Source organism: Pseudochaenichthys georgianus, chromosome 19 (genome assembly GCF_902827115.2).
Source record: "Pseudochaenichthys georgianus chromosome 19, fPseGeo1.2, whole genome shotgun sequence".
NCBI classification, from domain to species: Eukaryota; Metazoa; Chordata; class Actinopteri; order Perciformes; family Channichthyidae; genus Pseudochaenichthys; species Pseudochaenichthys georgianus.
The window spans coordinates 14,021,843-14,046,927 of NC_047521.1; the positions used below are offsets into that span (position 1 = coordinate 14,021,843).

The 25,085-nt window shown below is 40.8% G+C and overlaps 1 protein-coding gene and 1 long non-coding RNA gene across 2 annotated transcripts in view; one reads left to right on the top strand and one right to left on the bottom strand.

Moving 5' to 3' along the window:
* The window catches only part of LOC117464446 (neurotrypsin), a 34,375-nt gene that overhangs the window by 5,560 nt on the left and 3,730 nt on the right, over positions 1-25,085 (top strand). The window contains exons 2-10 of the mRNA XM_034106881.1: positions 24-66; positions 6,620-6,862; positions 7,815-7,953; positions 13,791-13,969; positions 14,879-15,026; positions 21,687-21,865; positions 22,286-22,427; positions 22,841-23,061; positions 24,728-24,869. Of these exons, the coding sequence (XP_033962772.1) occupies positions 24-66; positions 6,620-6,862; positions 7,815-7,953; positions 13,791-13,969; positions 14,879-15,026; positions 21,687-21,865; positions 22,286-22,427; positions 22,841-23,061; positions 24,728-24,869 (1,436 nt within the window). The remainder of the gene's footprint in view (positions 1-23; positions 67-6,619; positions 6,863-7,814; positions 7,954-13,790; positions 13,970-14,878; positions 15,027-21,686; positions 21,866-22,285; positions 22,428-22,840; positions 23,062-24,727; positions 24,870-25,085) is intronic.
* Positions 1,060-4,867, bottom strand: LOC139435793 (uncharacterized). The gene is made up of 2 exons (XR_011644989.1): positions 4,751-4,867; positions 1,060-3,912 (listed from the first exon to the last, which is right to left on the bottom strand). It is a non-coding gene; the product is annotated as an uncharacterized lncRNA (long non-coding RNA).

Genomic DNA, 25,085 nt, shown 5'->3' on the forward strand with positions numbered 1-25,085 from the left:
TGGCTCTCTTCTCTTGTGTGCAGGTGGTGGCGGAGGACAGTTACTTAAACGAGGTGCAGAACTCAGGTGAGTGGGAGGAGGTGATGCTCGGAACACAGCACTCTCATCCCGTCTATAAATCAAACGTCCCTTCATCCAGCCTCTCATCCTACACCATCTCCTCCTTTTGTCTGTTTTTCTTCCATTTGAACCCACATTGTGACTCAGACACTCCTCTGAACCCCCTCTGTCGACGCCTCCTCTCCTCTTTATTTAATCCACCCTCCTCAGCCCTGCTTCTCCTCTCGTCCTCATCTGTCCTCTTCCCTCCGGCCTGCACCCCTCTGCGTTTAATTTCCCTCTTTTCTCTTCCCGAAGAGGTGTAGGGAAGAGGCCATGTTTGGGGGATGGGGTGAAAAACTCCTCCCTCTCATATTCATAGCAGAAATATCTGTGCTTTTACATTCAATTACAACCATACCTCTCACTTCCTGCAACAACACAAAACAGCCAAACCAGCTTGATCATTTAGAAGTACGGAAAAGCTTTAAAACAGATTAGCACCTCATTATAAATACGAGAATTCAGCAAATGTCGCACAAGATGCTCTTCTTTGTTGCCCAAAATTGTAATAAAACAGTGAAAACAGAGAGGCAATTTTCTCAGATTGCATATTTATTATAAATTATGTATTTTGTGTGGAATGGGCTGTTTCCACACATCACCCACCCCCCATACAGCAAGCCTCCGAGTGTGAACCGTGTCAAATACTCATTGTGGCTGGGAAATGGATTATGGGAGCAGTAAGAATGAGTGTTCCCATGGCGATGGGCAGAGTACCGTTGTCGTGGCAATGAGAAAGGGTGTTAGCGACGAGTGTTGTGTGTGTGTGTGTGTCTAAGCGCTGCGGGTGTTGTGATGAATAAACGAACATGAATGATGCATACATGACGAGGGAGGCAGTGAAATTTAAAAGTAGTGAAGCAGGGAATTTAAATATGCAGAGGGATGATACAATACAAAAATATAATAATATGATGTCCTTTTTTCCCTAAAGATGGAAATGACAGAGTGGACAAGTTGCCTGGTTTAGTTACGTAAGGCTTTTTTTTAAACTTTATTACATTTCCATCAAGCTGGATTCAAATGTTTTATGCCATTACAGATCATATACAGCTTTGAATATATTTTTAACTCCAGTGACAAGACATATTCATCTGTTATCATGAAAACAAAATCAACAGTTAAGGAGCACCAGTGTTACTAATAGCTTTATTGGTGAAGTGTAATAGTAAGATACAACAGTGAGAACAAATTCATTGTGTTAAAAAATGTGAGGATTTGATATGAGCGCCACAAAATACATGTACTAAATGTACAGCTGTGTCGAGTTAGTCATCTGATTTTGATGCTTTCGTAAGATAGCTCTAGAAATATAGATTTGTTTCAAAAATCTTACCGGTAGATAAATCATATTTTTACTTTCATATTTTATGCAACCACACCAAACATAAAGAAACATCATCTCACTTGATCAATGTGCACTCATGGCAGTTGTAATTTCTCAATTACATTTTACAATCACTTGGTTCTCTGGATACTCCATTATTTACTCCTTATGACGGCCGGATTCTCAACTGTTATTGATACAATGAGCTGAGGGTGAGCTGTATCGTGGCAATTTTGGGTAATATACCCACCTCATATATCACGGCGTATCATCGCTTGAGACGGAGGTGGCTTCATAGGACCTTTGTAATTCCTTGTTCCTCGTAGACACAATCCCTTCCATTCGATTCACTTTTCAGTACGCTGAGGCTGAGCTCCATTTGTATTCCACATGACTAGGCAGGACTGGCAAAACTGATTTTGGGCAAGGCCTTTGTGAGTGGTAGGCTCAGTTGATCTTCATTCTGTTTCAGCTTCATCAGCTCGATAGAGCTCTTCAGCAGCTCAGTGATTTCAAACCTTTATTTATTCAGATTGGTCCCATTGAGATCATAGATCTCTTTTTCAAGGGAGACCTGCAGCATATAGATTCCACATGAAACATAAAACAATAAAGGACATTATACATTATATTTACAGGATACATAGTTATAGACATTTACAAGTGCCCATTGTATCAGCAAGCATTTCATTTGGCCATCTCCTGCTGTTTAATGCGAGGGTGCACACCTGCTTGTTTTTCTGCTGCTTTCTGCTTTTCCTGAATCCTACAGACTATTGTCGGTTTTCCCCGCCATGTCTTCGGTGTCTCGCTTGCTTTTCCGTGCTGACTCCTTTATGACTTTGACCTCATGGAGCTTTTCCTGGATCATGAGTTGCGCTCTGTCCTCAGTGTCCTCCAGCTGAGCCTTCATCTCTTCGTAGGCTTTCTGCACAGAAACTACGTCATGGTTTTCGTGTTGCGAACCGGCGCAGACGTCACATATCAACACGCTGTCGTTTTTACAGAAATTCCGGAGTTGATTGTGCTCCTCACAGATGCGGGCCTCCAGGTTCGACAAGGGTTCGAGAAGGGTGTGTCTCTTCAGGCCGGCAGCTTTCTGATGAGGCTCTAGATGGATGTCGCAGTAAGAAGCCACACACTCCAGGCAGGTTTTCACAGCCTCTCGTTTGGTGTCGGTACAAATATCACAGCACCGCTCCATCTGAGAGAGCCTGCTGTTGGTCTGGGCTCTGGATGGTCATTTTCAGCGACGTGAACTGCGTTACAAGCTCTGAGATGAAAGTATTGACCTTGAGGTCCGGTTTCCTCCAAAAGGTTTATTTGCAGACCGGACATTTCCAGACTGGGGTGTCGTTCCAGTAAGCCCCTGTCACACTGTCCCGAAATTAACACGAATATGGAATTGTGAATTTCGCACGAAGATGGCCCCGAACTTCGTCAACAGCCAAAGCAACAGCCGAAGCAAGTACGATGCCTACAGAAGGCCACACGATGGCACCCGAACCACACACGAAAATATGGTCGTAGACTTTACTGATGATTTAGAATGTATCCAGACTCAACGTAAGAGCTTGTGCCTCTTCGGGGGTGCTAACATTTAAACATACACTTTATTTTTTACTTTCTCCGTCTTAGTTTGTATTTGAGTGTTGTATGTTTTGTAATAATGGACCAAGAGTCTCTTTAAATAAAGATGATGATGAAGATTTACATGTAGATTAGAAGATATTACTTATCTCCGTCATGTTGTTTCCATAGCAACAACAACTTCCTGTCAACAGCGTAAACTCGCCTTCAAAATAAAACAGGAAGTGAACCTAAATTACATTTAAGACATACAACTGCAACAAAAGTATCAAAAACAATGTAATATCGTTTTCAGTTTCACAGAACACAAATTGGGTTATTTACATAATATGTTTACATGATTTTGTTGTGAAATAAGTGCAATCTCGATGTCATCGTACTATAATACGATGGCTACACGACGGAATTGCGAGGGCTTCACGTGGTCGTGTTGCCTCCCTAAGACAATAGGGCAGCTTCTTGTTTTCTTCGTATTGACACGATTTGACAAGATGCCCTCACGATGGCCTTACGAAGGGCAAAATGGACACACAAATTCAACACGAAAATGAACCTTCGCAAGGTCCTTCGGCAATTTGTTGGCATGCCAAAGATGTTGCCACCGCTCACGAAGTTGCTGCCGGAGCCTGAGAAACTCCACCGGCGGTCATACAATGGCTTAAGATGCCCTCACGAATGCCCGATGTTACGATCAGAGCCGAATTTGAACATTTCCTTTATCGTGTGTCCATCTGGTGTCAATTTTGGGACAGTGTGACAGGGGCTGTAAGGCATGATACAGGACATGCAGAAGTTGTGTCCACATGAAGTAGAAACTGGCCGAGTGAGCACTTCCAGGCAGATAGGACAAAGTAACTGATCCTCAGACTGCTGCTGGACGGCGGACGCCATTTCTGAAAACAAACAGAAAGACAGCTGAGTTCATTTCTTGAACAGCAGTTGCAAAAAATGATTTAAAATCGTATCTATTTATTAGCTGCCTTAGACATTTTGATCATATTACATGGTGAATGCAGTTGACATGGAATTTAGGATGATTTAATTTGCATTTACAAGTCAGGTTATCCACACAAAATGAATCTGCAACTATCTCCATAATTAATTCATCTTCACCAAAATTGGAAGAACTCAATGGCTCTCCTTTCTCTTTTATTTATGTATGATTCACTAAACATATTTAGGTTTAACAATGCAATTTAAAGATGTCAGCTTGGGCTTTTGGCACAACATGATAGGATTTTTTTCTTTTTTACTACTTTGCGAACGGTTTCTATCCTTCATTTGTGGGTCGATCGCTACTTCTAAAATGTTTACATGTACAGTAGGCTATACACCCCAAAGACCAGAATAGGACATGAACAATGGTGTAACAGAATAAGAAGAGAGAAGGACTTAAAATAAGTACTATATAGTTTTACATTTTAAACCTATATTTGGCATATAAGAGTTTTGACTATATATGTTATTGTTATCCAAATAAGCTTTAAAGCTCACAGCTCAAGCTGAGAAGTTCAAAGTAAATGTTTGACGTTAAAAAACAGCAGTTGAAAAAAGCATTTCAATATCATGCGATAATATTCATGAAAGCATGATATTGAAATGCAAAGATTCAGAAACAAAATCAAATCAATTATTTTCATAGTGACATTTTTTGAAATACAAACTTCACACAACATATAATCCACTCCCTATGTTTTATAATAATGGTTTGGCTGAGTAATGACTACTTACATGTGCTGGTTTTGGTCTGCTAGGAGAAATATCGGAGCTGCTGGTTGTTTCCCAGAAAAGGCCTGAATGCTTTCACTTTCTTCCTGTGTCATGCTTCTTAAAGGGACAGGCACGGTTTTTGGCCCTTCGGCCCCCGAGTGTGCACCACATTATTTATTGTTTGAGGATAGATTTCCGTTTTTGTTCAGTACATTTCTGCCTGATTGATTTCTCAGAGTCTCTCACTGCTCCCCCTACTGCTCTTCCTATTATCTTCCTCCAGTGTGTGTGTGTGTGTGTGTGTGTGTGTGTGTGTGTGTGTGTGTGTGTGTGTGTGTGTGTGTGTGTGTGTGTGTGTGTGTCTTTCTATCTCGGTCACTGTGCAAAAAATCTGTGTGAGTATGTGTGTCGGTGTGTGAGATGGCGTGAGGGTTGCTCTGTGTCGATAATGTTCGGCCAAGCTGTGTGTGTTGTGGAGATAAGACCGCTGCTGGTTGCCGAGAAACCGCTGCCATTAATCAAAGTGTACTAGCTGCTTAGCCTCAAAGAACACTCTGGGGCTTCAGTATGTGCAAAGAAAGACTCAAATCCTTCAGAGAACGTATGGTCATCATGGGACAAATTCATAATTAAAATTCACGGTTAATTGTGGGGATCCGTTGATAAAGGTAATGAAAGGAATCAAGAAAGAGGGAAGGACGCAAGAAAAAAAGGAACAAATAAGGGAAGGAAGGATTAAGGAAGAAGTGAGAGCAATACAAAAGACGGATAACATTTAAAAAGAAATCTTGGTTTGTTGAGATTTCTATCATATTGCCAATAAAATCAGTATAGAAATAAACGCCTGTCCAACCAAATCACTCAGACACAGACGTTTCAATAAAGACAAATATATAGATACAATTCAAATGAATACAATAATAAAACAAATAGTACAATACAAAGTGTACAGATAAAAACATTACCATTTATATTCCCTTATGCTATATTTATATATATATATATATATATATATATATATGTGCATTTTCTTTTCAGTCAATAATAATAATACAAAAACTATTTTCCCTTGCTTTTAACAATACACGTCAACCTCTTCAACCTATAAGGCATGTTAACAACTCCCATTTCCACACCACATTTTATAGGCATATTGTCCAAAGTCGATCATTCCTGTAATGACATTGGTGGCTCTCTTATTGTACCTCCTTTGCTGTCAGCAGGTATTTTTGGCTTTTCTTGAAAACATAGATGGATTTCATCACCATTTACATAATAAAAACACCCTTTAAACAAGGATACAGATGTTCTGTGTCTAAGAAAGAGGATGGCCCTCTTTCTATGAATCTAGTAAAAACTACCTCTGGGCACATTAGTGTGTATACTTTTATGTGTACCACTCTGCTCGTTAAAATCTGCTATATAATAATAATAATGTACGTTTTTACACGGCCTCAGTTTATAACCTGCTCTATATTTTGGGGCCTGATTCCGCTTCACTTTGATGTCAGCAGTTTCCCTCTCAGTCTGTCTGAGCTTCACTCGTCCTTCTCAGAGAAGATTACTTGTGATCACGTGAAGTAGAGCGGGTTTAAGGACATTTCACCAGTTCAACGTAGATCAGCCGGGTAAATGCATTAGGAAGGGTCCTGCTGTGATAGTGGACAGCATATGAGAATCATCCATGTAAGCCTTTATGCTCAGATAAAATACAGACATGGGGATAATGGGACTTGAATAAGAGCAATTCCACTCCTCTTTCTACCCTCACTTCTCCCAAACTTTTCCCCTTTTATTCACATTATCCACCCTGACCCAAATCCCCCTTATCTCATTCTCCTTCCTCCACATTAACGCTCTCTCCCCTCCCTCCCCCTTCTCTTTGTGCAGTGCCTCTGTCCTGCTCTGAGGGATTCACAGAGTTGGGATACTACAACGGCACCGTGTCCCAGACGGACTCTGGCGCCCCCTGTCTGAAGTGGACCGAGTTTCCAGACTATGTCATGCAGTACCCGGGCCGGGGGCTGGGGGACCACAGCTACTGCAGGAACCCTGACCGAGAGTCCAACCCCTGGTGCTTCTTCAGACAAAACTCTGGAGCCATCGGATGGGCCTACTGCGACTGCCACCAGGGTACGACCCCGGACCACCAGGACGCGACTGACCACGACAATTTATAATAATAACCATAAGAATAATACGCTTTGTTTTTATAGCACAAGTTATACATTTCCACACAATTTAGAAAAAACACAGATAATCAACAAAAGACATTATCAAAAAATATATTACAATATATAAAAATGTATTTGTTATATTTCTAAATGCATTACAGGGAGTTCTGATTAATTAAATGTAACCTTTTTTTTTAATATGGAACAGGCACAATCATACAGGGTAACAATTGAGATAATGACCTTCATCCATTTTCAGAACAAACCATCTCCTCCCCTCCCACCCCACCATGAATAGTTTAATTAAAAAACACATTGATTCCACGTACAGATATAAAAAATAAAAACACAGTGACAAAAAACAATATCAATTACAATAAGTAAATAAAATGGCAACTAAAAACCGATCAGTAAGTAAACATAAATAAGAAGATAGTAACAAAACAAAAAAAAGTAGAAATTATTTCCCGCTATTGGGTTGGGAGTGTTGATTGGTTGTTGAAATAATCGATCAAACATAGCCATTTGTTGTATAAACTTGCTACAGAGCCTCCAAGAGTATATTTTACCGTCTCAAGTTTCAGAGGGGTTAGCATTGAGTGGCAGAGAGACAAACATAGTGACTTGCTTGTGAACATAGTAGAGTATTTAGCAGCTGAATGGCCAGATATTACCCTCAATAGTTAACGTAGACCAAAACAGAGCTAAAAGAAGATTAAATACTGGACATAGACCTAAAACTCACCTTCATGTTTTCCTATCTTTGTTGGCTGTGTTAATTGAACATTGCTTTCTAATATATTTGCCAAAGCAGAGTAATATTAAATGTCATGTGTGTTCTCAGCTTGTTTTTTTGCGGCCCCCCAAAATCGTGTTTATTAAACTGTCTCGTCTGTTTTTACACTACTCAGGTGCGGCACGTCTGGTTGGCAGCTCGGCCTCTGGGAGTGGCCGTGTGGAGGTCTACCTGAACGGCCAGTGGGGGGCGGTGTGTGACTCCCACTGGACCGACAGAGACGCCAGTGTCATCTGCAGGCAGCTGGGCCTCGGGTAGGAGAAAGCGTTTCTTAAAATCAATATTGTAAAACAGGTGTGAAATAAAGTTTTGGCAGGGGAGTTTTATACGGAGCCCTGGAGGGTTCATTGAGAGAAAAATAAATAAAATGTGGCCACGCTTTAGTAACTCGTGCGCACGCTTTAGTAACTCGTGGCCACGCTTTAGTAACTCGTGCGCACGCTTTAGTAACTCGTGCGTTTTATTTATTTTTCTCTCTGTGAACCCTCCAGGGGGGTATACTGGGAAGCAGGATTTTCGCTTAGCCGGCTAAATTCAGGGAAAACTCCGGCTTTCCGGTCATCCGAAGCTGGTTCTCTTTTTAGCAGGCTAGATCTCCATGGTAATATATGCTAAGCAGCTAACCTGGTCGGGACCAGGTTAGCTTGCAGGCTAAGAGCTCAACTCAGTGAAAGCACCGCCTGCTGACCAATCAGAGCTCAGTGTGCGGAGTTTAAAGCGATCAAGTCATATTACAGGAGAAAGGAAATACAGAAAAACTGCCGTCGCAGGAAAGACGGCCGGCAAAAATCACCGACTGTGTGAACGTGAACATGAATAGAATATCACCTCCATCTTCAGAGCAATCTGACTATTATAACATTAGCGTTAAGAAAGCTTACTTAAATATCGGCCACAACATAAGTAACCGGATCAGAGTACATTAAGTACAGTCCGCGGCATATCACTTCATAGTGTATCACATCTCTCCTTATCTGAGTCAGCTGAGCCGTATCTGGCCGTGCAACACTCACAGTGTCACAGACTGTATGCAGAAGTATTATTTTAAGCAACACATAAGTTGACGAAACACTCGAGACAAATGTAATTGAAGTCAGATCGTGTTTTAGACGGGGCAGTGATATCATAAACCTGTTAATGTACGCATTCAAACACTTGTTCTGTTACCAGCTGTATTCACCTTGCAGGTGCAGCTATGTGGCTTTGATCCTGATCAAGTGTTTAAGTCATGGATGTTTAAAGTTTAACTTCTTCATTTTTGACTAGTATTAAAGTTCACTTTTCATTCAGGAAGTATGACGCTGCGCTGTCAGTGCGCTTCTCCATGTTTGTGATTGGTCGAATGCTCCAAATACCACCCCTTTCATGTGAACGCGCACCTAACTAGATAGGACACGGCTGGCTTGAGCGATCCACTTGATAACCAGCGTCGTAGTACAGTTTAGCGAGAGCGCGTATGTTTTGGATTAGGCCAACCGGCTAACTCAAACATATCCAGGTTAGGTTGAACCAGGTTCGTAGTATAGGCCTCAGGTTAGGTTGCAGGCTAAGAGCTCAACTCAGTGAAAGCACCGCCTGCTGACCAATCAGAGCTCAGTGTGCGGAGTTTAAAGCGATCAAGTCATATTACAGGAGAAAGGAAATACAGAAAAGCTGCCGTCGCAGGAAAGACGGCCGGCAAAAATCACCGACTGTGTGAACGTGAACATGAATAGAATATCACCTCCATCTTCAGAGCAATCTGACTAATATAACATTAGCGTTAAGAAAGCTTACTTAAATATCGGCCACAACATAAGTAACCGGATCAGAGTACATTAAGTACAGTCCGCGGCATATCACTTCATAATGTATCATATATGTTCTTATCTGAGTCAGCTGAGCCGTATCTGGCCGTGCAACACTCACAGCGACACATACTGTATGCAGAAGTATTATTTTAAGCAACACATTAAGTTGACGAAACACTCGAGACAAATGTAATTAAAGTCAGATCGTGTTTTAGACGGGGCAGTGATATCATAAACCTGTTAATGTACGCATTCAAACACTTTTTCTTTTACCAGCTGTATTCACCTTGCAGGTGCAGCTATGTGGCTTTTATCCTGGATAAAGTGTTTAAGTCATGGATGTTTAAAGTTTAACTTCTTCATTTTTGACTAGTATTAAAGTTCACTTTTCATTCAGGAAGTATGACGCTGCGCTGTCAGTGCGCTTCTCCATGTTTGTGATTGGTCGAATGCTCCAAATACCACCCCTTTCATGTGAACGCGCACCTAACTAGATAGGACACGGCTGGCTTGAGCGATCCACTTGATAACCAGCGTCGTAGTACAGTTTAGCGAGAGCGCGTATGTTTTGGATTAGGCCAACCGGCTAACTCAAACATATCCAGGTTAGGTTGAACCAGGTTCGTAGTACAGGCCCCAGGGCTCCGTAGTTTTACTAAGTTCGCTGTCTTACATCTCTGAGAACAGGGGTATTTGTTGTTGTGATACTCATTTAGGCAACAAGAGGCTACTTCAGTACATGATACCACCTTGGTTCCAGAGAACTGCAGACCACAGTTTTTAAGAGAATTGTCAATAGTGTTACTCAGGACATCCTAAACAAATCATGATTTTTAAATAGCCTATATCAATTATATAATAGTGACTGCAATTATCTTTATCACTCAAACCAAGATAGGAAAAAATGGTGTCGCACATTACGCCGTACAGTTGAAGAATTGAAGACATGTTTTGTTGCCGTTGAAAAGATTCAACATTTGTGGAATTTAAGATGATTTTTACAGAAGTTTCATTAGGAGTCAAAATCACTGTTAGTATCCCTTATGTAGTTAAAGATAATATCAAAGCTACATTTGAAATGTTGTTGCTCATAATTTGATTACTGAAACATTTTTAAAAGGTTTTCTAACTCATAAGTGCTCTATTGTCCTTCCTTGAACTGTGCTGTCATAATTAATGAGACGCAGGCGGAGAAATGTATCTCGTCCTCACATTTTGTTGAGTACCTGTATTTCTTCTACTGCATTAAACACTCATTCCGGCAGGCCTGAGCTGTTGTTTTAAACCAGTAGTGAAAATATACAACAGATCCCGTTCTGACAGAAATGCACAATGCATATTCACAGTACAGGGGAGGGGCTGTGTAGGGGACCGAAAGACATGGGCTGCTGTGTAAAAAACCCAGTAGAAATGCGTGCATGTGTGTGAGAATAGTAACCGTCGAAACAATGGTGGCAATTCTCTGGGAATAAAACACAAACGAATTTGGATTGGGCATTTCAAACTTTTCTTTCACAGCAAAATCACCCATACATACTCCTGGAGATCTGCCTGATTGTCTTCATGTACCAACATATATATCTTTTTTTCAACCTGTCCAATAACAAGAGAGATCTTTATAAACACACAACCTAACACCAATGCACCAACATTATCTGTATAGAGTGGATCAGGGAGGTTATTAATATTATGAAGTTGTAGAAGAATGTTTGTTAACCTGCACCTGAGATAGAGATTGGATCCATTATTCAATTATTTTATTGAAAGACTATTTTGGAAAATCCTTTTTTCAACTGTTCTTAAAGGTCACCTATCATGCATAATCCACTTCTTCATGTCTTTTAAACATAAAAATGTATCCCACTCTGTGTTAAGAGACTCTGAAAGTTTCAAGAAAAAAGAACCCCTCTCTTTTTGTCCTAAACCATCAATATAAAAACCTGATCTGAAAATGAGCTGATCAGATTTTGGCCACTTTGTGATGTCACAATGGTGTTCCGGGTTTTGCAACCATTAGCCCAGGGCTATTCAATTACACATTCAGTTGGGCCAGATTTTATAACTACAAAATTCAGCTGGGCCAGACATTCAACGGCCTGTAAAAAGCGGGTAATGACACATTTTAAACCAACACATATTACTGCGATGAAAAACATGCAATTTTTATTCATTGTTCATCTAACAAAGGTACATCAAAAAGTGCATAAAAACACAACAAATTAGCATTAATTTAACAGAATCTGAAAAAAGTGCACAGTTGTAGCATGAGATTTGTTTGCTTTAGAAGTCAAATATTCAGGTTTTTTTTTTAACCAGGCACATGACAAAGTGCATTTAACTGAATACAATAATAGCAGTCTTAATAAATGTCCTCACATACAAAATAAAATTGGATACATATGACACATGCACATCAAAAAGTGCATTAACAAACAGTTAAAGAGCTCCAATGTAACAAAAAGAGGTAGTACTATAATTTTTTCACTTTTCAAGTAATAACAAAAAAAAATCATACGTTTTGGTCACAATTGACCCAGACACATTACAAAGTTCATTTAAATGAATACAAAAATAACTGTCAAACCCTGCACAAACCCATAACAAGGGTTAAGGGTAAATAACATGAATGAATACTACACGTTTACTATAGTAAACTATGTGCTTACTATCACCTCATTTGTGATTTGTCATCGCTGACTTTTTTTTTTTTAACAAGAGCAGTGATTTTTGGCTCATAGGATGTTAATGCAATCCTAAAACATTGGTGAAGAGTGCTGTCAGTCAGGGAGCAGCGAGTGCTACTTTTTATTGAGTTCATGTGTGAAAAGCTTGATTCACATTTGTATGTTGATCCAAACATACTGAGCACACAGATCGCTACTTTCTGAACGTTAGGGAACTGCTGTTTTTTGACATCACTCCAAAACTTTGCTGGCCCGTTAGTGCGCTGCTCTTGTGCCATGGTTACGGATGAATGCATGGGACCACTTCCTTTGCTCTGGTTGATACGTCCCCCTCTATTGCAACAGTGAAGGGGTCTCTGACAAAGCCCATCACCTCTGTGGGCAGAGCAAGTCCATCCAATCAACCGGCAAAGTTATCTTTCAACCTCGCAATGAAATCTGTCATCACATCCGTGATTTGTGCCGGGGATGTGATGTGTTTGCGGAGCGTCGGAAAATGCAGCATCCGACCCGTACTCAAGTCGGTCGCGAAAAGGTCCAGCTTGACTTGGGCAATGACTCGCGCATCTGCTCCACAAGATCAATGACCGATTTGTCTCTGTTTACGCTTCAGAGTTCCGAGAGACATATTTTAGAGTTGCTATGACCACCGTTACTAGCACCACTAGATACACTTTCAAAAAACGTGCTGCGTTGTGGTTTAGTGGTTTCTATGCAAGGCGGAGTGTTGCATTCATGGTCTGTAGCCTACTAGTGTAGGAATTTGGCTACTGGAGGCTGGGCCACTCGGGAGTTGGCTCTGGGCCGCATCTGGCCCGCGGGCCGCCATTTGAATAGGCCTGCATTAGCCAATAACCAACCAAGGTAACCCCATCTTATCACCTGAATCTCCCCCTAGAAAACCATTGTGTTCTTTTTAAACCAATCACTTCTCAGAGGGGCATGACCAGAAGCATCTCATTAGCATTTAAAGCTACAGACACAGAATCAGCACCTTTGGAACAGGGCTGAAACAGAAGGGTATATGGCGTGCTACAGTGATCTGTTTGGTATTTCAGCCAAACACTTTAGAGACATGTTTTGTATATATCTGAGACCCAGTGGTTGCGTTAGACTTTTTCGTTGTCCGTCATTTTGACGATCAGCTGCCGTGACATTTTGCGATTGCTAAAGCCGGTTAAACAACGAGGTAATCAACGAGGTCAAAAACAAGACTAGACAATAGCTACTTAATATACAAAAACTCGCCACCAACTGGACAGGGGTGTGAATGACTAACTAATAGTTACCAACTACAGTAGATCGCCCTCAGTCTACCTGGCCACTAAGGATGTAATATAATGTGGGCCGCTGGTGGACATTTTGGTGCTGTTCCGAGTTGTGTTCTAATCTGTCAAAATGACGGACTGCTTTCAGATTTTTCCGTCATTGTTAGAAAAAATCCGTCATTGACGGAAAATATTCGGTTAACGCGACCTCTGCTGAGACCTATAATATATTGTTGAAAAAGAGTATAATAGGGGACCTTTAAGTAATAAACACATGAGAGGAAATCATTTAGATCAGAAACTGGACCACCAGGGCTTCCATAGTGATGCTGTTATTGTTTGTTATCAGGGACATTGGATCAACGGTGCAGCGCTCTCAGTTCGGCTCGGGCTCCGGCCTCTTCCATTACGAGCGTCTGGGTTGCCGCGGCGACGAGAACACTCTGAGTACGTGCCGGAGCCGGACATTCGTCACCGGCGACTGTAGCCATGGAAACGAGGCAGCAGTGGTGTGTGCACCACCGGAAGGTCAGTGTGACTTCCACAGTGTCATGGCAACCAGACCTGAATACCCCCCCACCACACACCTAGTAGACACACACCTAGACACACACCTACACACACCTACACACACACACACACACACACACACACACACACACACACACACACACACACACACACACACACACACACACACACACACACACACACACACACACACACACACACACACACACACACACACACACACACACACACACACACACACACATACACACATACCATGTATACATCACTTCAGGGGGCATTACATTGACTTACATGAATTTCCTGGAGGCTTATCCTAACCTTAACCATAACCAACACATGCCTAACCCTAACCCTTAACCTTACCCTTACCCTAAGTCTAAACCTAACCAAGTCTTCATCCTAAAATTAATGATTCCCCTCATGGGGACCTCCAATTTGTCCCCATAAGGGAGGCGAGTCCCCACACGTGACTGTGTAAACAGATTTAGGTCGCCACAAGTATAGTAATGCTAGGCCACACACACACACACACACACACACACACACACACACACACACACACACACACACACACACACACACACACACACACACACACACACACACACACACACACACACACACACACACACACACACACACACACACACACACACACACACACACACACACACACACACACACACACACACGGGGGAGGGATTTATCTGTATTTCTGTGAGAATTATTCAAAAGGAAAATGTATGTATACTTTTCTATACGGTAGTATTTCTTTTTTTGTTAAAAATGTACTTCATTACAGTCGTGCAAATAAAGGAGGATTCACTTAAAATATATCTATATATTTAGAGAGAGATGGATGCTGTTTGACCTACATGGGAATATTTCTACATCCCCTCTCAGGCAGTGGCCCTCCGCTGCGATTGGTCGGAGGCGAGGAAGACTTTGAAGGTCGGGTGGAGGTGTTTCACACAGGAAGGTGGGGCTCCATCTGCGACGACCAGTGGGACGACAGAGATGCTGAGGTGGCGTGCAGACAGCTGGGATTCGGGTACGTAAATAGGATTTTTCACACACATTAAGATGTATTCATCCATTTTACAATCCATTTTGAATCCTCCACTCTGCCCGTAGCTCACAGGTTCATACTGAATATATAAATCATGAAAATATAGTTTAATTTTTTAAAACAGAGAGAACTGACATTTTAAATAATTGTGACCGAAATATATACTGTATAAATAATGTATATATTCTTTGTTATATACTGTAAAGACCACATCCTCAAACTGTAAAATATCAAATGGGTGAAGCTAGAGGTTGAGCAGATGTTAAAAGATCTGAGGGACACTTTGGGCTCCAGATCGTGCCACCATGTGACTAAAGTGAAATGCCTCTTTAGTCCACATGCAATGATTGTATATTGAAAACAGCCTTTGTTCTCAAATAAATCCTGTCCACATAAACAAGGTTTTAAAAAGAAATCTGTATGTAGATGAAGATGAAATTGGAGGGCTGTGATATCTAGTGAGCAGGTTGGTACACACACACACACACACACACACACACACACACACACACACACACACACACACACACACACACACACACACACACACACACACACACACACACACACACACACACACTGGAGACATTTGTGATGGGGTATTTGTCGTAGGAGTGTATGATAATGTACCGGAGACCCCTTTGAGGCCTTCTGACGCCTCTGTTTTTTAATATAGTTTAAGTGTAGGCCTATATGTCCACTTTAATGGAGGTATTAATGCTGCTTTTGCGCTACGTGTCGCCTCATTACTGGCACCTCGTAAAGGAGAGGCGCCGCACACTCTCAGGACAGTGTATGGAGGGGGATTGACTCAATATAAACTGCACTGCCATTGTTCATCGTAATGAAGGAACAAGTCACGCAGTGCAACAGTGTGACTCATTTCTGGGTTTTTAAGAGTTCCAATAGCTCCAATAACAATGGAGCTGTGAGTCACAAAGGAAAAGGCTTTGCAATATACATTCTTAGTTTTCTTTGTCTTTCCATTGATGTAGTTGACAATACAATTATAGATTATAACCAGCCTTACCCTTTTTAATCAGGAGGGATAAGTAAAATATGTAAAAATACAAGACACACATGCTCCCATGAACAGGAAACAGATGTCAACATAGAAACTGACAGATGCTTTGCATGCATAACATCCTCTAAATCAGTGGTTCTCAACTGGTGGGTCGCGACCCAAAAGTGGGTCGCGGACCCGTTTCGAGTGGGTCGCAGATGTGTGAGTGAAGAAAAAAAAATAGGGGAAAAAAAATTCTTTTTTGGTTTTTTTTGGGGGAAAAAGTCAAACTTTTATTTTGAAAGCCCGACTTTCTAACGCTGTGCATGCAGTAGGCGTGCATTGGACTGGAAGTACGGGAGACCATAAACGGTTTTGAAAACTTCTGTCACGTAGTGATCATCTTCTCAATAAAACATCTTTGCTGATGGTTTTTTCGATTCTTCTGGCCAATCAGAATCAAGATTGTTGTCGGAAGTCCCCACGGAGAATAACTTTGCGGTATAACTATTCTTTATACATCCATGGGTACAACTTCAGATACAAATGAACACGTAATGAAATATGACCCCCGGTTTGATGATTGACAGGTCACAGAACAATGTGAGCTATCTACCCTTACCCACAATTTAAAGTAATTCACACAGACTCTCTCCTCTTTGCTCTTCTCTCTATGAGAAGCAACAAGCTGTCAGAACAAAGTGAAAAACAAACAATGGCATAAAATATTATTAATATGTCGGGTAGTAATACATCTATATCTTTTCTTCTCAGAGTGTACCAGAATGGGTAGTTTATGTTAGTATTTCTAAAAATCTCCTGGGGGAGAATCCCCCCAGACCCCCTGCTGGGGTTGGCTTTTTAGCATGTGCCTTTTTATGTTATATAGTTCAGCTTTGATTCCATCATCTCATTAAACATTATTTAAAAGCATTATTTTGTTCTGTGAAGGGATATAAGGGATATATGCACTGTACTTCACTTTAATTAATATTGTATGCTGAAAAGCGTATATATTACAGCACGATTTTTTGTTGAATAGATTTGAGTGGTTCAAAATGTTGGGTCGCGATCTATTAACAAAGGAAAAAGTGGGTCCCGAGGCCTGACCAGTTGAGAACCACTGCTCTAAATGAACATGTGTCGAAGATTGTTGCTAATTGAAGCCTGCATTTGAAGATCAAATAAGAGTAGGGCAGGATTGAGCCTTGGACTGACCCACACTGACTTCTTATTCTCATAAGAATCAAACATGGAGGTATTTTCCTAGTAAAACAAAACAAAACCGTAAGTTTGTCTGTTGAGGTAGATTGTGTTTGAATGTGTGCAGATGTTCCCCTCCTCTCACACACAGTGTATCCCCTGCAGAGCTGTAACATCCCTGACAGCTTTCAAACGAACGATGAAGCCGTGAAGAGAAATATTACTCCTTCCATGTTCAACATTAGGTTGCATTTCATCTCCTCTGACACAGTGGGACATCTCACCAGCTGTGTTTGTGCTTCTGAATAATGAATGTGCTGATGTGCAGGTTCTCTCACAGCTGCACACACACAGTTTTGACACTCAAAGACAAATGAGGAGATTTGTTTTTTATCCCACATGAATAGTTTTTCTTTCACTGCGCCATGCATGTGTTAAACAGTTACACACTTTTAACGATCTCATATTTTTTCAATTCCTGCTAGGATATTATTCTACTACTGCACAAGATAACAGTAAACAGTGTTTTATTATGATATGTGAGGTTAGCTAGTAAACCCAAATCACTTTTTTTGAATTGATATGTCCCAAAGCTCACAAATGAATCACAAAATAAATGGGAATTCTTTCAACAATATTATTTGGCCCATACCAAGAGATATCTGATCAACTTACACGCAAGACATGAAAACATATATTTCATTTGCTTTACTGTACCTTAACAATTCTGCAACAACATGACACAAGTAACAACACAAATGACAGAATTATCTTCTTATCCCTCCTTATTTTTTTTACCATATTGTTTACAATTCCTTTAAAAAAGCTCCATATTTATAATATAAATAACATGTATGTCATTTCATTTCAAACCTTTATTTATACAGATAAAATCCCATTGAGATCATTGATCTCTTTTCCAAGGGAGACCTGCTCAAGTAGTTCCACATGAAACATAAAAACATAAATAGAACAACAAAAGGACATCATACAGCATCATTTACAAAATTATCCACATAAACAGGTACCAATAGCTTCCGATTGAGTAGCATCCAACTGAGCTTTAAAAACATTTAGTGGCACCAGATTGTTCAGTTTCCATTTAATTTGCAGACTATTCCAAGACAGAGGAGCTGCGCATCTAAAAGCTGTCTTCCCTAAGACAGTCCTAGCAGTTGGCACATTCAATAAAACCACAGCATTCGATCTCAGGCAGTAGCCACTTACAATTTTCCGTGAGATCAGGGAGCAGATATAAGATGGAAGTTTCCCTAACATGGCTTTGTATATAAAAATGTACCAGTGACTGAGCCTCCGTACAGTTAGTGAAAGCAAACCAGCCCTTGCATACAGGGTACAGTGATGGGTTAATGCTTTACAGTTTGTCACAAATCTCAGTGCACTGTGATACGCAGCATCTAACTTGACCAGGCAATAGGCAGGTGCATTCATATAGACCAGATCCCCATAGTCCAGCACAGGTAAAAAGGTCACAGTGACTAGCTTTTTCCTGGCCTCAAGCGAGAAACAGGACTTGTTTCTGGAAAAGAACCCTAGCCTAACCCTCAGTTTTTTAAGCAGGTTATTGACATGAAGTTTAAAAGAGAGACAATCATCAAGCCAGATACCAAGGTATTTGTAACAGGCAACAACTTCAAGTTTTGTTCCTTGCGTAGTTACAATATCTAAAACAGGCTCTGGTGTCTTTTTTGCTTTTGAAAAGAGCATTACCTTGGTTTTATACACATTTAAAAGAATCTTTAATTCAGAGAACTGAGTCTGAATAGTGTTAAAAACAGCCTGTAATTTAACAACAGCCTCCTGAATGGAGGGACCTGCACAATACATTACAGTATCATCCGCATACAAATGTAAAGTAGCTTCATCCACATTATCACCTACGCTGTTAATATATATATGGAGAATAAAAGTGGTCCTAAAACAGAACCTTGTGGTACACCATTAGAAATGTTTAACCACTCAGAAGACAGCCCATCAAAGTGAACACATTGGGACCTTTCAGAGAGGTAGTTCACAAACCACCCGACTGCATGGCTGGATATGCCAATACTGAGTAGCCTCTGCTTTAAGATGCGATGATCAACGGTATCAAATGCTTTGGATAGGTCAATAAACAGAGCTGCACAACTCTGCTTATTATCTAAAATACTAGTAATGTCATTCACCACTTTCATTGTCACAGTGATGGTGCTGTGATTCTTTCTGAAGCCTGATGTTTAGACAGGATGTCATTTGTACATAAAACTCCTTTACCTGTTCACTCACTAGGCGTTCAAGAACCTTAGCCAGAACTGACAATTTAGAAATTGGCCTATAGTTATTTAAAATAGTGGCCTCCCCTCCTTTCAGTAAAGGCAAGACATAAGCAGACTTCCATACTTTTGGAATTGTATTTGTGCTGAGGGAGAGGTTAAAAGGAGAAGTAAGAGGTGGAGCAATACAATCTGCAGCTATCTTTAAAAAGAAAGGTTCTAAGTTGTCCGGGCCAGCCGGTTTCCTAGGATCTAGCTTAGATAAGGCTTCATGAACAACATTGACAGTAAAAGGAGTAAAACTGAAAGGGTTTTCCAGACCACATTGTTCAGAGTCACAGACTGTAGTGTTCACAGAAGCAGAGTTAGTCACAGAATCAAACATAGAACCGCAGGACACAAAATGCTCATTAAAGCAATTTAGCATAGTAGCCCTGTCCGATATAGAGCCAGATGCTGTGGTAAGGCACGGAGGTAGCTCATTACGGATCTCACCGGTTGATATCGATTTTATTGCTTTCCAAAATTTCCTAGGATTATTTAGGTTTTCTGTGGTAACTGACAAATAGTACTTCGACTTTGCACCGTTGACATTTGAAGTGAAGCTATTCCTTAGCTGCCTAAAACGCAGCCACTCTATCTCTGAGCCTGATTGCCTAGCCTTTGCCCAGGCCTTGTTTCTCTCATGAAGGAGACTGGACAGTTCAGCAGAAAACCAAGGATTGTCTCGTCCCTTTACTCTAAATTTACGCAGGGGTGCATGTCTATCAATGATCTCCATAAAACCAAGATAAAAATAAGACCATGCGGTTTCTACATCAGCACACAGATCGATTTTACCCCAATCAAAATCAAACAGATCATGCACAAAACCCTGCTCCACAAAATGTTTTATGTCTCTCTTGATGATAATGCGAGGTTTAACCTTTTGGACCTTAATGTCCCTAATTGTGGCTACACCACAGTGATCGCTCAGATCATTTGCAAATACTCCCACAGATGAATATTTATGGGGAACATTGGTTAAAATGAGATCAATTAGGGAGGATTTATTAGGGGACTTAATGTTAGGGCGAGTAGGACTGTCCACAATCTGAGTAACATTCAATGAGATACAAAGGTTTTTAAAATCCTCTGACACTGCAGTTAACCAGTCCCAGTTAAAATCTCCATGTAGCACTATTTCCTTGTAGTCTAGTTGTGATAAAAGATTTGCTAGTGAAGACAAGGAGTCTTTGACAGCTGAGGGGGGTCTGTAACAACTCACTACCATGACCTGTTGACCCTTTGCCACTTCTATATTTAAGGCTAAAAATTCAAATTACTTACTGATCGATTTGGAAACTAATGTGGTTACACTGAACTTATTCTTAACATAAATTGCAACGCCACCACCTTTATTAGGCCGGTCGGTACGATACACATTAAAACCATTTAAGGCAATGTCAGAGGCCAAAATAGACTTATTTAGCCATGTTTCAGATAAGACAATGACGTTAGCGTCAGTCGATTTTGCCCAGATACGGACAAAATCTAGTTTACCTAACAGACTGCGCACATTCAAGTGGATGAAACCCAACCCAGAATGTGTTTGAAGGAGCTTGTGTGTTGACAGTAGATATACAACAAGTTCTCTTAAATCCTTCCTTTTTCCGTGGGCTTTACTGTTCTTTCATTTTCAGCTTAATATGAATTCCAGCTGTAGCCGACACAGGAGCAGAAAGGCATGGATTCACGCAAAACACACAGAAGTGCTTCATGTTGCATTTAGCATCAATAATTAATCTCCACATGAACATCCTCGCTTTTCATGATTTATGAGGATGGTTTGATTTATTTTGAGAGCATTTCTTTTACTTTTTTGCTATGTCTTGTTTTGTAGGAACTGGGCAACACTACAGCTACATATTTATTTCTAGTGAATAAGCTGGTATATTATCAACATAATATATCAATCATAAAGACTTTGATGATCCCGTGACTCTAGTGCCACCCTGAGGTTGAAACGTGTGGGTTTATTTTAAGTATTGAAAACGATTTGATGCTATGAAATTCATGTTCCCCAAAGATGACATTTAATGACTTCCATGATCCTTTAACTCTTCATTTTGCACCATCATACAGTCAGATAATATAATGAAAACATTTGCTCATATGTTGTAGGGGCGTAGCGAAGGCCTGGTCGTGGGCTCACTTCGGTCAGGGGTCCGGCCCGATCCTGCTGGATGCCGTGAAGTGCACAGGAAACGAGCTCTTCCTGGACCAGTGTCCCCATGGCGACTGGGAGCAGCACAACTGTGACCACATGGAGGATGCTGGGGTCTCCTGCAGCCCTTATACAGGTACATGTACAACACACACACACACACACACACACACACACACACACACACACACACACACACACACACACACACACACACACACATAGACCGATGTACACTGAGAGGCTTGAAGCTGCTATTTATAGCCGCTGAACATCAATAAATCATTACAGCATGAAGCAGCAACATCCTCTGTGTGACGAGCAGAACCAGGATTCATGGGAACTGAGGACTAACATGTGTACTGGCATGACATGCAGCTAGTATTCAGCAAAGCACCATTAATGATTCATCTGAAAATGATACATTCATGTTTGAATCTATAAAAAATGTATCTTGCCTCAAAGTTGCATTAAGGATTTTTCTTTTGAGTTGAGTGTAACCGCATGAATCCCTTTTACAATCCCAAGACTTTGCCTCAATACGAATCTGTTTCAGACGGGGTGGTGCGCCTGGTTGGAGGAGACAGTCCCTGGGAGGGGCGGGTGGAGGTTTTCCACAGCGGGGACTGGGGTACGGTGTGTGACGACCACTGGAGCCAGCAGCATGCGGAGGTGGTCTGCAGACAGCTGGGCTACAGGTACGGAGAGATGCACACCGATGAATCACTTTTAAAAATGTTTTACTCGGATCCAATCATACATTCAATGGGTACTTCCTCGGCCAATTCTACACCCTTCGACCAAGTAACATGAAAATCAGACCAGTGTTTTTTTTTAATGTTTTTGCTGATAAAAAATAGACAAACAAACTAAATTGAAAACATAACGTCAGGGTGGAGGTTAGCAACCAAAATTACGTTATTAGTCACCTGCAAAAGCTAGTATTAATAATGTCATCATTTTATTATTCTAAAGTGATTTTTGACTAAATCATACCAGAATTCAGGTAGATGATGTGATACATTTTACCTGATGAGGTGAACACACTTCTTGTTGTGTAACTTTGCATGTGTTGTGTTGAGTATCTGTATGACTTCTCCTCCTCCTTCAGGGGTCACGCGGAGGTCGTGTCTGACGGGATGTTTGGCGAGGGCGTGGGTCTGATCCTCCTGGACGATGTCCACTGTGAGGGGTCCGAGACGTCCCTGCTGGACTGTCCTCACGGGATCTGGGGCCGGACCGACTGCTCCCACAGCGAGGACGTCGGGGTCCGCTGCAGAAAACGACCCAGCCAAGAAACCAACCAGGTGCCGGTCATCGCACCTTCCACAGGTACGAGACGAGGGTGAACAACGCCTGACTGCATATTGTTTTATATATATGGGTGCTGATTAGAAAAATTCACCTCTTCATTTTCTGTGCTCCTGATGCCTCTTAGATTATTGAACGTTATTCATGGTCTCAGCGCCATCACTACTCAAAAACTTGTTGAAAAGTCATAGTATTGTATGTCCTGGGAAATGACATAAAAAGGGATAGTATAGTATAAAAAAAAATGTGATGAGAAAAGTTCAAGCTTAGTGTTCATCTAAATCAGGGGTGTCCAGACTTTTTTCACAGAGGGCCACTCACAGAAAGATATACAAAGGTCTGGGCCCCTCACTAGAGGTGAGGTATATGACCTCATAAGGAAAGTCATAAGTCAGCTAAATCAATCAAAAGTAGGTAAATTAAGCTTGATACTTGAATATGCTTTAAGAAAAACAACAGCCTACATCACAGCTCTCCATAGGGTTTCATTTATTTTGTTTTCAGCTCATTCCTTCAAACAGGAGCCTCAGATTGCTTATGATAAGAGGAAATAGGAAGGGTTTATTTCAAGCTTGTTATGTAAATAAGTTCTTTGGCTTTTTGTTTTCAGTTTTAATTGACTGAATTTATTTGAGTGGGCTTCTTAACACATAATACTACTGTGTAATAATTATTTTCATCTATATTTAAAAAGTACAATACAAGACAAACACCAATTTCATTTGTGGGCCAGACTCCATTATACTTTTTGAATTTGCCGAGGGCCGATTCAAAATGTGCATTCGGCCCCCGGGCCGTAGTTTGGACAGCCCTGATCTAAATGTATCTAAACAAAGATCAAACAAAGAAGAGTTAAAGTATATCATATAAAACAATGATCAAATGATTAAAATATAGTACAATACAAAAATACATAGTATAGTGTGTTATGAAAAAGTCATTGTTAAGCATGTAAAACAAAAAAAATCATCGTATTTAAGTATGTCATAAAAAAGGTTTAGAAAAATCATTGTATAGTGTGCCGTAATCAATATCACAAAAGTCGTAGTATAGTAAGTCTGTCCAAAAAAAAAAGTATTATTATTATTATGTACCAAAGAGATAATTAAAAAGGCACATTTGACTTTGATTCAATGTTGTGTGAGAGTACACCAGACTACTATGTCACATTTTATGGTAATTTGGAAAGAGTAGGAAGACAAAAGGACCGCTGCACTGCAGAAGTTTGGAGCCTGCTATTAATTTGGTTCCAAAAGGGTAAGCTGTCCCTGCAGAGTGCTGATCTCAGGCCAGCTGTGAACTGTTTACTTAATACAACTCTTTCTACCTAATACACATTTGCTTTAAATTGCTAATCGACAAAGATGTTTCTGTCTGGCCTCTGAGAGATTGAAGTCTCCTTTAGTGCCACTGTATGATTATCAGTGTGGAAACTCCAGTGTTTTTCTGTGTCCAGAGAGTTGAAATGCCACATGTTGACAGCAGAGAGAATAAAGAGGTGTTTACTGCACCTCCTGTAGACACACACTCCATTAGAATGAGAATAGCAGCAGAATAAAGAGGCACCAGGCACCAGATGACATTTACCTCTGCCAGCAGACATAACTCTCAGCAGACTGTTGACTGGAGTATGTAGGTGCACCCACATGAATATTAATCAGCGATGTGTGTTTTTTTCTCCCGTCAGGTCCCCTGGTGCGTCTGGTGGGGGGCAGCAGCAGAAAGGAGGGTCGAGTCGAGGTGTATCTCCATGGTGACTGGGGAAGTATTTGTGACTCAGGCTGGAACGACCTGAATGCAGCCGTGGTGTGCAGACAGCTCGGACACAGGTTAGTATTTAAATGCATGAATCAACAGACAAAAGATCCTCACACTCACACAGCTATCTACGTATCTGTGCAACAGGACAAAGCATCTATGAAAATGAAGAACAAATATCAAGATCAATATTAAACAGGCCTACATTGAACGTAAAACATCAACAAATATAGTCAAATCTATATCATAAATCGCAGGAAAAATCCAATCTACTAAGTACGTAGAAA